Raw genomic sequence first — 12,708 nt, 5'->3', positions numbered from 1 at the left:
ATTAGACCCATAATTTAAGGCCCGCATACTGTTTCTATGGAAATTGTTGATGCGCAACCTCACCCAGTTGCGGGCATGGTCAGAGGAGTCACTGCCCTGTTGTGGAGTGGCCAATCTGCTCTCTGTGTTTTACGGCGATGGGGTATGGGCCCTGTTGGCCCTTTGACACTAGGTTTTTTCAGGTGAGGCAACTAGCTTACCTGATCCATGGTTTGTTATGTCTTCCTTAGTTTTAGGGGCTCTTTGGGCCCTGCTTCTAATGCTTTCTGTTTTTGTTTTTTTATTTATTCAGTACATGATGGTAGTCATACACAATGTTCCTTGCCACATTTATGTGGTGGGGATATCTCATAGAATAATATTGGCATATTTAACCTTACAAGTTGAAGATCTGGGTGCTCCAATATAAGACCAAACTTTTCTGATGCAGATCAAATTGAACCGATAATGTTGTCAGATACCATTTTTCTGATATTTAACCATGGCGACTCATTGCATCTCACATAATGTCCAAGGTTCTAATTCCCCAAACAAGCACAAAAAACCTCCTTTCTTCAATATAGATGTCTAGCAGCGAAGATTATCCTACTAAAAGAGACCCACTTTGCAGTGTCTATATATCCCACATTTTTTCACCTTATACTCCACTAAGAGCAGGGGAGTAGCGATTTTTTTTCACAACTTGTTTCCCTTTGAGGTACAACCATGGGCGTATTTGCCGCGAGGCAAACTAGGCACTTGCCTAGGGCGGCACTTTACAGGGGGGCGGTGCCGCGCCTCGGAAGAAGGGATGTCTTTGATGTCACTACAGCAGAGGAATACAGTGAGGAGTGGGAGTATCATGCCTCCCCTGGACACTGCCGTCATCCGGGATCATCTCTCAGCCCTGGCTTACCACCACCATCCACTGCAGAGAGCTCTGACCCTCAGAGCAGCCTATAGCCTGGCTGGGCGCACTGCATGCTGGGAGTTGTAGTCCTTCCCCCGCCGCCCCAAACTAAAATCCCGGCAGGCTGTGCGGGGGAAGGACTACAACTCCAAGCATCCAGTGCGCCCAGCCAGGCTATAGGCTGCTCTGAGGGTCGGAGCTCTCCTCAGTGGATGGCGGTGGGGAGGCAAGTCTGAGAGATGATCCCGGAGGACGGCAGAGTCCAGGGGAGACAGGGATCTCTGTCACAGAGGTGGAAGAGGCAAGGGAAATGCAGCTGCGAGGGCAATACATGCCCCCCCCTTGGTCTCCGCCCTGCCCCGCCTGGTGAGTGATCTCCATCCTACTGCTGTGTATATCATGTATACTAGGAGGGGGGTGGGGAGCTGACAGGCTGACCAGAGATTGCCAGGTGACTGACCAGAGACTGCCAGGTGACTGACCAGAGACTGACCGAGACTGACCAGAGACTGCCAGGTGACTGACCAGAGACTGACCGAGACTGACCAGAGACTGACCAAGACTGACCAAAGACCTCCAGGTGGCTGACTCATACCACTAACTGACACCTAGGCACCACTCATACCATTAACTGACACCTTCACACCACTCATACCATTAACTGACACCTTCACACTGCTCATACACTAACTGACACCTTCACACCGCTCATACCACTAACTGACACCTTCACACCGCTCATACCATTAACTGACACCTTCACACCGCTCATCCCATTAACTGACACCTTCACACCACTCATCCCATTAACTGACACCTTCACGCCGCTCATACCACTAACTGACACCTTCTCGCCGCTCATACCACTAACGACATCTTCTCGCCGCTCATACTACTAAATGACACCTTGTCTCCGCTCATACCTCTAACTGACACCTTGTCTCCGCTCATACCACTAACTGACACCTTCTCGCCGCTCATACCACTAACTGACACCTTCTCGCCGATCATACCACTAACGACACCTTCTCGCCGATCATACCACTTGTGGGGAAATATGCGCTAGGGCTATTGATTCAGGTATACCATTTTTGTATTCATTATGCTTGCATTGTGATAAGAGTTAGAGTGATTCTTTAAGTAGATGAAATTACTATGTCTTAAGTAAATGTTATAAGAAATGCCAGCATTATTTTCAAAGGGAAACAAGTTGTGCATATGTTTTGGGCCTGTCCCAGCCTTTCATTGATCTGGCGTAAAGTATCTGAGGTGGCCTCTGCTGTGGTGAATACTCCGGTGAATTTATCTGTGCAGATTTGTTTACTGGGTGCCCCGATCTCAGAGATACAGACTGATGCTATGAGGCTAATTCATACCATTTGTGTCTCAAACCTATAGGCTATAGACCTTCACTGGAAATCACCGGTGGTGCCTTTGGCCACTGTGCTACGGAGAGTGGATGTGGTGATGCTTATGGAACGTGTTCGTTAGTTGTTGCTGTGTGAGATGGGGAAACAGCTCTCATTGTTTGAACACTGTTTGTGTGGAGTAAATTAAATGTTCTGGACTGACATTCTGCAGTTTAGCCACAAGATGCCAATGTTTTCCTAACACAGCCTCAGATTGCATAGATATTTCTATATTCATGAAGAGGTGGGGTTTTGACTCAGAGTTTAGAGAACCGGAAGAGGAGAGAGTGAGGAGCCATGTTTGGAGGATGGTGAATGAAGGAGCCGGGTGAGCAGAGAATCTGATGGCATCCAGGCGTGAGAGCATCCCTCAGTAACCAGAGCTGCAGCTAAGTGAAGCTGATCGTGTCCAAGACCCCGATCCTGTTCAGAGAAAAGGAAGATTGCTGCCGGGAATGCTGATGAGAGCAGAGGAACAAAGCAATATACACTGCTATACCGCATGCTTGTTGGAGAGACATTTGTTCTGTTCAGAGTCACCAGGGGATACAAAGCAGACCCAGGTCGGTAAGATCGTGCACGCACCTCATTTCAATGTTGGCGCCTAGAGACTGAGACCAGGCCTATAATTAGTTAGTTAGGGTCTCTATTTGGGTCAGGCCACAAGTGTTATTACTGATCATTGGAAGGACTTCATAACTCAAAGCAACATTTCACATTGGAGAGCTGATAAAATCCCACAAACTCAAGCCAGACTGGCGTTTTGCTCAGAAGGAATACTCAGGCACGTGCTACAGGACCAGTTATGGGAGAGGCAATACTGTAGATTTGTGTAAGATTGTAAGCTGTTGTGCTGCACCGCAGGCTAGCCTATACCATACACCCATACACTGATTCCTGCTCATTTAGGGTAATAACGGGTAAGGTGTGGCAGCTTAGTTGTGCGCGCCAGTAGGTAAATTACTACACTTTCTACCTTCATCCATCAGAAGGCGCCATGCTGTGCAGCACAAGGGTCTCAGCCTTTGGGCTGGGTGTATTTAAATTTATTGTATGTTTCCAGCATTTGTGGTTGTGTTCATCTGCCATATCTAAGTAAAATTCTGTTGTGGCAAAAGCTAGTGTTGGGGTTGCTTTCCTCGTCCGTGACTTCACTGTATCCTGGGGAGCCAACCCCGGTACACGGCTTACAGCTGGATAGGATGCACTTATTTGATAGAAAGTGGAGGGTTGGAAGTCTCATAGACATCTATTGTTTGACTGACGGATTATCATAATATGTTTGATGTGATTCCTTTGTTGGTACTTTTATCACTCTGCATATCTTCCTGCCTACCTGATACATGTATTTGATTTTTATTTCTTATATGATGGTACTTTATTAAGATGATTATTACTTATATGCCCTTTTATTGTTTTATACTACACTTTATATTTGTATACTGTTTTTGCAGTTCATTCCTTAATAAAAAAAAAAGTTTGTAAACAAAAAAAGAATGTTTCCAAGTACTATAGCCTGGATAAATGAGAACGTTGACAGGTATACTTTCTGAGAAGCTTTGTTAATTTACTGCTCAGTACTGTTGCACTCTATACTGTATGAGTGTGTACCTCTGAAAGATTCACTTTACTTTTCATTAGTAAATGTTGTGCTATATAAATGGACTTCAGGATTGTTAGAGACTGAATACTATCAAACCTTGTTGCTTAAAGTGTTACTAAACCCCAGACCCTGCATTCAGTATATCTGGTCTCCCACAATACACACAACATGGAAATGCAATTATTTTAGTAAATATAAACTGCTAAATACCTTTTCTCATCAGCAGTTAGAGTAAAATATGGATTCCAAAAACTTTTGGACCCATATTGTTGATCCTCGGTGTGCTGGTGATATTCTCCCTTGCTGATTCTGTTCAGTTCCAGCCGACGGTCACTGCAGCACCCACTTATACACACAGCCATTTTTAATGCAGGAATGTGTGCATTTGGATTGTATACTTGCTTACTGCATATACAGCCTGATTTTACTGTTGTGGGTTTAGTAACATTTTAACTTGTGTTGTCTCTTTGGATGAAGAGGAGAAAACAATATTAAAGAGATATATCTTTGATATTAAATTCCTGATGGTTCAGTATTTTAGTTTTTTTTGCTTGCTAATTTAATAATCATGTTGCACCCTTGGCTAGATATTTTTCTGTTAAAGTAGACATACAAATGAAACCACATTTATAATTCAAACATCATATAATTGTAACCATACGATATACACGACGATGCAATCCAATTAACATTTTATTTGTAAATTTGCTTATTTAGAATGCACTGTAAGCCATGACTATAGTTGAATCTTCCTTTGATAAGGGGGGGGGGGGGAGGAGGAGATTTATTGAAGTGAAGTGAATCAGTGTTCTGTGTGAAAGAGCATTTTAAAGAGTAGGAATTGCTCCTGCACATGACTAGATATGTGAAGCAAAAACATGAGAATTTGCTTTAGCATATCAGGCTCCAAGTCTTCCTATTTTTATTCTATAAAAAATGGAAATTATGTGCCTTATTATTGAATATTCCATGTTTAAAATTTCATATTTATTTTTTAGTCCTCTAATACTAAATACTTGCATATTTTACATATTTTTTTGATGGTTGTCAAAAAGTAAATCTCGTTATTTAAATATATATAAAAAATATAAAATAATATATTTAAGCTATAAAATATAGCTTAAACATGAACATATTTATAGATATATAGCATATTTTTCAGCATGTTTCTCCTATTGACAACAAAAGGGTTTTTGACTAACTACAGATGAAAACAGTGAAAGAAACATTTATAGAGGTTTTAGAATGTTGGCACTGCAAACTATAACAGAAACATCCGATCTCTCGGTTGAATTTAGGGTACAAAGTATCAATAACCATGACAGCTTTTAGTATACAAAACTAAGGTCAAGTGAAAGATTTTTTTGGATTGTACTTTGAACATGATCATTGCTTATTACCAGGGATGAACCGAACCTACCTAGGTTAAGTTCAGGGTGGAAATAGATAAATACATAGAGGGTGGGCATGCTAAACATTGCTGAAGTTTGGGTTCAGAATCCGAGCCCTTTTAAAATCATTTGGAGGAGAATGATAAAAAAAAACACTAATGGCCATTTTCTGGACTAATACTCAAGGAATTGCCAAACAAATGGCAATGGGGTGGGGGAGGCTGGGAGCTGCCCTGGAAAACATTTATCCAGTAGGCAAGGAGCATCCATTTTAATAATCCTTAAAGTGCAACATTACAAATGCTAAATGTATTTAAATAACATGCCTGGGGGATTCTCTTAATGTGCCTGTAAAATGATGCATCTGTACAATGTATAGAGCCTGCTGCAGCAAAAATTACATTTACAAAGAAAAAAATGCAGTGTAAAGTGGAACTTCATTCTCTCACTCATCATGGACTATTTTTAATCCCCATGCTGCTAGTATTTTTTAAATAGATAGTATATTATATTTTTTTTTCTTACATTTCTTCAGTTATATCCTGGTTTCCATACCTAGGCAAATTATGTGAAACATCCAACATGCCTTCAAGAGGGGAGAGATGGTTCTCAGCTCAGCTAATGCCTGAGCTAAAGGCAGATGGATTCCAGGAAGTCAATGCTACATGATTCATCTGCCCTTACGCAAGATGGCGACTACCAGAAATACCAGGTGTAACGGAAGCGTAGGCAGGACAGAGCACACAGAGAAGATGGGGAACACACAAAGCTTTATTGCAGCAACAAAATGACAGACACTAAATGGGGAAATGGCAGGGAGGGTGATGTGTGTGCAAACCAGGGACGATTCCAGGCACGGGGGGTCTTCGGCGACAGGCAGGCATTCTCCCCCATAGGCTTGGGGCCTCAGCTGAGCTCCCTCCGTGACTGGACAGCGGATTGGAGACTTGGGCAACAGGCAGGCAACCTACCCCTGAGCAGGGGTCTCGGGCAACAGGCAGGCAATCTACCCCAGGGCAGGGGTCTCGAGCAACAGGCGGCAACCTACCACTGGGCAGGGACCTCGGGCAACAGGCAGCAATCTACCCCTGGGCAGGGGTCTCGGGCAACAGGCGGCAACCTACCACTGGGCAGAGACCTTGGGCAACAGGCGGCAATCTACCACTGGGCAGGGGCCTCGGGCAACAGGCGGCAATCTACTCCTGGGCAGGGGTCTCGAGCAACAGGCGGCAACCTACCACTGGGCAGGGGCCTCGGGCAACAGGTGGCAATCTACCCCTGGGCAGGGGTCTCGAGCAAGAGGTGGCAACCTACCACTGGGCAGGGACCTCGGGCAACAGGCGGCAATCTACCCCTGGGCAGGGGTCTCAGGCAACAGGCGGCAACCTACCACTGGGCAGGGACCTCGGGCAACAGGCGGCAACCTACCACTGAGCAGGGACCTCGGGCAACAAGCGGCAACCTACCACTGGGCAGGGACCTCGGGCAACAGGCGGCAACCTACCACTGGGCAGGGACCTCGGGCAACAGGTGGCAACCTAACACTGGGCAGGGACCTCGGGCAACAGGCGGCAATCTACCCCTGGGCAGGGGTCTCGAGCAACAGGTGGCAACCTACCACTGGGCAGGGACCTCAGGCAACAGGCGGCAACCTACCACTGGGCAGGGACCTCAGGCAACAGGCGGCAATCTACCCCCGGGCAGGGGTCTCGGGTTCAGACCCTCTCAAGCTGTCATGCTGACAGCTCGAGAGGAGAGGAGAGCCGGTAATCGGCTTTCCGCGGAGGGGACATGTACACTGCTCATCAGGGCACTGATGATCAGTGTGCCCTGATGATCAGTGTAGCCCCAGCAGTGCCACCTGTCAAAGTCCATCAGTGCCAGCTGTCAGTGTCGATCAGTGCCACATGCCAGTGCCTATCAGTGCCACATCAATGCCACATATCAGTGCATACCAGTGCACATCAATGCCACATATCAGTGCCCATCTGAGCTGCCTTTCAGTGTCATCCATCAGTGCCAGTCAGTGCCACCTATCAGTGCGGCCAATCAGTGCAACCTATCAGTGCCAGTCAGTGCCGCCTATCAGTGCCACTCAGTGCCGCCTATCAGTGTGCATCAGTGCCACCTATCAGTGCCAGTCAGTGCCGCCTAACAGTGCCAGTCAGTGCCGCCTAACAGTGCCATATATCAGTGCCATGTATCAGTGCCATGTATCAGTGCTGCCTTTCAGTGCCCATCAGTGATGCCTGTCAATGCCCATCAGTACCACCTAGCAGTGCCTCCTCATCAGTGCCCATCAGTGCCACCTATCAGTGTCCATCTGTGCAGCCTATCAGTGCCCATCATTGCAGCCTCATTAGCGCACATCAGTGAAGGAGAAAAATCACTTATTTACAAAATTTTATAACAAAAACTAAGAAAACATTTTTTTTTTTAAATTTTTAGTGTTTTTTGGTTTGTTTAAGAAAAAAAAAACCCCAAGGTGATTAAATACCACCAAAAGAAAGCTCTATCTGTCACAAAAAAATGATAAAAATGTCATATGGGTACAGTGTTGCATGACCGCGCAATTGTCATTCAAAGTGTGACAGTGCTGAAAGCTGGAAATTGGCCTGGGCAGGAAGGGGGTATAAGTGCCCTGTAGACGAGTGGTTAAAGTGATACTAAAAACACACTTTTTAATTTCCATTATTCCTTCTTTTTCTGTATATGGATGATGGCACTGAAATTAATTTAACCCATCTAAGTACCTTTTTTTTAATCCATATATAGCTTTGACATGACCCAGCTCTTTCCCAGCCTTTCTGCAGAGAAGCAGTGGCAGGGGGAGCTTCTAGTTCTCTGTTGCTGGCCACATGTTAAAAAAACAGCTTTTGGGATACAGAGTAAAAAGAGATCATTAATATCCGTAAACTGTTTCAAATTGACATACAAATACAATCTTTATTATTTTTTGGCAATAACATGGTGTGGGTGTATTTCTGTCAGTCACAGGCCCAGCCCCTCCAGCCTGTGTCTTAGAATAACAGGGAGGTGAAGCCTCCATCAATAAAGATATAATATCACACCCTCATTGTGTTTAGCTGGTAAATGGGCATGAAGGAGGAGGGAGGGAGTGGACCGTCATTTACCACTCTGTATGCGCCCACATGTGTGACTCTGTAGTCACATGGGCTGCTCAGATGTGATAGGGAGGAAATACTCAAGATAGAAAAACACTGAACACTGAGCATGTGCACTAGCTGCCAACCTTGCTCTGCAAAATCCCGCAGTCCCGCTATAAGTCGCTGATCGCCACTACTAGTATAAAAAAATATATACTGCCATTTGTAGCTGCTATGACTTTCATGTAAACCAATTAATTTACACGTATTGGGATTTTTTTTAGCAAAGACCTTTTGGCCATAATTTGATTTTTAAAATTTTTTTACTGGATGTTTTATAGCAAAAAGTCAAAAATATTGTTTTTTTCGCTCAAAATTGTCAGTCTTTTTTTGTTTATAGCGCAAAAAATAAAAACCGCACAGGTGATCAAATACCACCAAAAGAAAGCTCCATTTGTGGGAAAAAAGGACATAAATTTCATTTGGGTGCAGTGTTGCATGACCGCACAATTGTCAGTTAAAGTAATGCAGCATGGTAATGCAAAAAATGGCCTGGTCAGGAAGGGGGGATAAATCCTCTGGATGGCAAGTGGTTAAACAAGTCAGTTAAATGACAGCAGCTTCCGAGATCCATTTTTCAATACTATTGAAGATATTAGGGGTATAAACGTATAGATAAGGTTGTCGGTGTTAGTTGTGTGCTGTAATTTACTTTATCATGAGGACACAGCATTGTTTACAATCACACACTGTGAATCTGTTGACATTTGTGTTCTGCATTTGGCTCCTTCGAAATTGTCTCTCCTCTTATAAATATTACATAAAGCAGCTGCTACTGGGTGCAGAGAGTGGTGTTCACTTTTATCAGCTTTATTGTCAACAAACATTAATTCCCAGTTCAAATTGTACAGCTGTCACTGTGTGAATGGAAGTGAAAGACAGATTGCTTCATTAGCTGCAGTTTGATATCAGTAGCGATAAATGATAAAGTACTGGGGCGAGTGTTCGGAGGTGACCATGCAACAGTTTGCTGCACTCTTTTAATACAACTGCATGCATTCTGTTTACCCCAAGTTAATAGATTTTAGAAGACCCAAGACATCTCTCTATTTTACTATTTTCTTCTGATAACTTTACTATTTTCTTCTGATAACATCAGCTATAAAATGAACAAAATCAAATTGCTTTGTGTTCTGTCTCATAGACTTTACATGGCATGAGCACAGGCTGTGTGTGTCTGTGGATCCCTGTATTCTGACAGCAAGAATCAGAATGAGATATAGAGCAGGGGAGGAAGAATGGGCGTGCTGCTAAACTCCTTTCATTAGCTTCTCCCCACCAGGCAAGCTCTAGAGACACAGTGCACTCTGCAAGGATGTGAACTGTCCACAGACACCCAGCTGTCCTGCCTGGGACTCACTGGAGTGGGAGTACCAATACTATCTATAGCAACCATCCCTATCAGGAGCATGTCACAGGAATATTAAACCTTTCATCAGGCGTTCAACCAAGTGGATGCCTCACCTCCAAATTCTCATTTTGTACACAAAATCTGCTTTGAACTTAAAGATGGGCATGGACTTAATACTGGGGGCAACCTGCAGTCATAGACAACATGGATTTATGAAATGGAACTTTACATCAGTGGAGAAAATGTGCTGTGCACCTGTTACCACTGTCACAAGCTTGCACTTTGCTTATATGTGTTTCTACAGCATTCCTTGAAGTTTGTACATCAGTACAGTAGAAATGAAGAAATGCCAGAGATGCGTCCATATCATTGACAGCCATGGAGGCAAGACTGTCTCAATACCATACACACAGCCAGGTATGGTCCATAGCCAATAAGACTTACCCTGCACAGAACAGCACCATGGATTATTACTACTATAATCACTCCTGGCCTGAAGATCCAGGGTATCTATTCCCAGTGCCAGTCCTCACAGGGATAACTGTTACTTGCATATTCCTGTTCACCATCGGGATATTTGGGAACATCATGACTATGTTGGTGGTATCCAAGTACAAAGATATGAGGACTACAACCAATCTATATTTGTCTAGTATGGCTTTTTCAGACCTGCTCATCTTTGTGTGCATGCCACTTGACCTGTACAGACTATGGCAGTATCGACCCTGGAATTTTGGAAGCCTCTTGTGTAAACTCTTCCAGTTTATCAGTGAAAGTTGCACTTACTCCACGATCCTCAATATCACTGCCCTTAGTGTGGAGAGGTATTTTGCCATCTGTTTTCCTCTGAAAGCCAAGGTGGTCATCACTAAGGGCAGGGTAAAGCTGGTCATCTTTGTGCTGTGGGCAGTGTCTTTTGTCAGTGCTGGACCCATCTTTGTCTTGGTTGGGGTTGAACATGAGAATGGTACCAATCCCCTTGAGACAAATGAATGTAAAGCTACAGAGTATGCTGTGAAGTCTGGTCTGCTCACTATCATGGTCTGGACATCCAGTGTCTTCTTCTTCCTACCAGTCTTCTGCCTCACGGTTCTTTACAGTCTTATTGGAAGAAAACTGTGGAGGAGGAAGCGGGATACTATAGGACCAAGTGCCTCCCACAGGGACAAGAATAACAAACAGACTGTAAAAATGCTGGGTAGGTGAACTGTTAGCTATTTTATATCTTGGACTGACTGTTAATTTTAAAATGCTCTGAAACTAGGGCTCTATGCAATACCTACTGCTAGAAATTCACAAAGACAGGTGGGTGGAAGAAAACAAAAACAGTTCTTGTTGTCCATGGCAACCAATCAGATTCCAAGTATATTTTTTTTCCGAGAACTTTAGAAAATGAAATAAAAGATCTGATTTGGGTGCTAGGGGCAACAAGAACAATGTTTCCTTCCTCCAATCCCATCATGTATTTTAATGTATATTGCAGTTAATAAAACAGAACAGAAGGTACCCAGATAACAAATAAGACAAGTAATTACAGGCATTCATGCAAATTGCACTGATGTGCAGTAAACTACACCAATAAATCTTACCACAACGCCAAACTGTTGAAATATACTGGACTTTTAACACTTAATTGCACAAGTAGAGTGGAGAGAGAGAGAGAGAGGGGGAGAGAGAGAGAGAGAGAGAGAGAGAGTGGAGTATATGCATAGAGCACATAATTGCCCTTTTTACCTTTGAATAAAGTAAGCACATAAGAAGGGAATGTAAAAACTTAGTGTGGAGTGATGATCTGCAATAGATGACAAGAATAGCAATGTAACAGTGTTACAAGAATACGAAAACCTGAATTGGGCTGCTGTGGATTGCTACTGGAATTGCAGTTTCCACTTTTTATTAAATAAATCAATAGATAATATCCTCAATACCAGTAAAAACGCATTTTAATTTTTTGTTATCCTAAATATAAAATAACTTGCATAAGATTTTTTCCCTCTAAACATTAGCAATAATATATTTAAAAAAAAAACAAGAAAAATGTTAATCATAAAGTACATCTGTAAATCACTTAGACACAACCTAATTAATATTAATAGACATTTTTTATTCTGATTACTATTATTATTATTAGTTGTGGTTGTTTATACCTGTACTTTCAATGATACGGAAGGCACATTATATGATTTTTAAATTATACAAATAGCAATAATTGCCCTTCTCATACATAAAATTGGATTGTAAAAGAAGATAGCTTGAGCATTTACTGTGACTTTTTACTGATCAGCTCATATAAAAAAAATAAGTAATATGCAGAAAAATAATGACCAAATAAAAACAATTTTTTCAAGGGGTGCCATGGTAACTAGTAATTGGGCTCACTACCACCCAGTAAGTTTTCATTTTTTATTACACAGGACTTACTTAGGGGTTAATTCATGAAAACCGGAGAAAATAAAATAAAGACAAGTGGAGTTGTAGCCAATAATGATCTATGAGGTTTTTACCTTTCATTTTAGGGAATTAATAAGTTGCATTTCTGATTGACTGCTATCAGAAACAATTCCCCTTGACTTGCTCTCTTTTCTCTAGTTAGAGTTTATTGACACAGCCTTAAAAATTTTACTGATGTTATTACACATGTGTTTTCTAGGAGAAAAGTCACTGCTAATGATCAGAAAAATACTTGTGTACTGATTTAAATGCATAAAGATGTGCATGCATACATAATTCGTTTTTATGATAAATTATTCTTCCCCTTTGTTTAGACTTAATTTATGCACTTGCAAATGCATATACATGTGTTTATACGCATACGTGTGTAAAGTGCATGTTCTTGGATGCAGATTTTTGGATTCTGTGTTACAGATCTGAAAGCAGCTCATGTTTGCACACTTGTGT

At 42.7% G+C, this 12,708-nt stretch overlaps 1 protein-coding gene across 1 annotated transcript in view; it reads left to right on the top strand.

Annotated features, from left to right (window-relative positions):
- Nucleotides 1–9,608: 9,608 nt before the first annotated feature.
- The window catches only part of GHSR (growth hormone secretagogue receptor), a 32,987-nt gene continuing 29,887 nt past the window's right edge, over nt 9,609–12,708 (top strand). The window contains exon 1 of the mRNA XM_089675520.1: nt 9,609–11,008. Within this exon, the coding sequence (XP_089531646.1) occupies nt 10,189–11,008 (820 nt within the window). The 5' untranslated portion in view covers nt 9,609–10,188. The remainder of the gene's footprint in view (nt 11,009–12,708) is intronic.

This window comes from Staurois parvus, unplaced genomic scaffold (genome assembly GCF_062004578.1).
Source record: "Staurois parvus isolate SC_StPar_1 unplaced genomic scaffold, SC_StPar_1.0 ptg000155l, whole genome shotgun sequence".
Lineage (NCBI taxonomy): Eukaryota > Metazoa > Chordata > Amphibia > Anura > Ranidae > Staurois > Staurois parvus.
The sequence above is the reverse complement of the archived record's forward strand: the minus strand, read 5'-3'. Positions and strand labels throughout refer to the sequence as shown.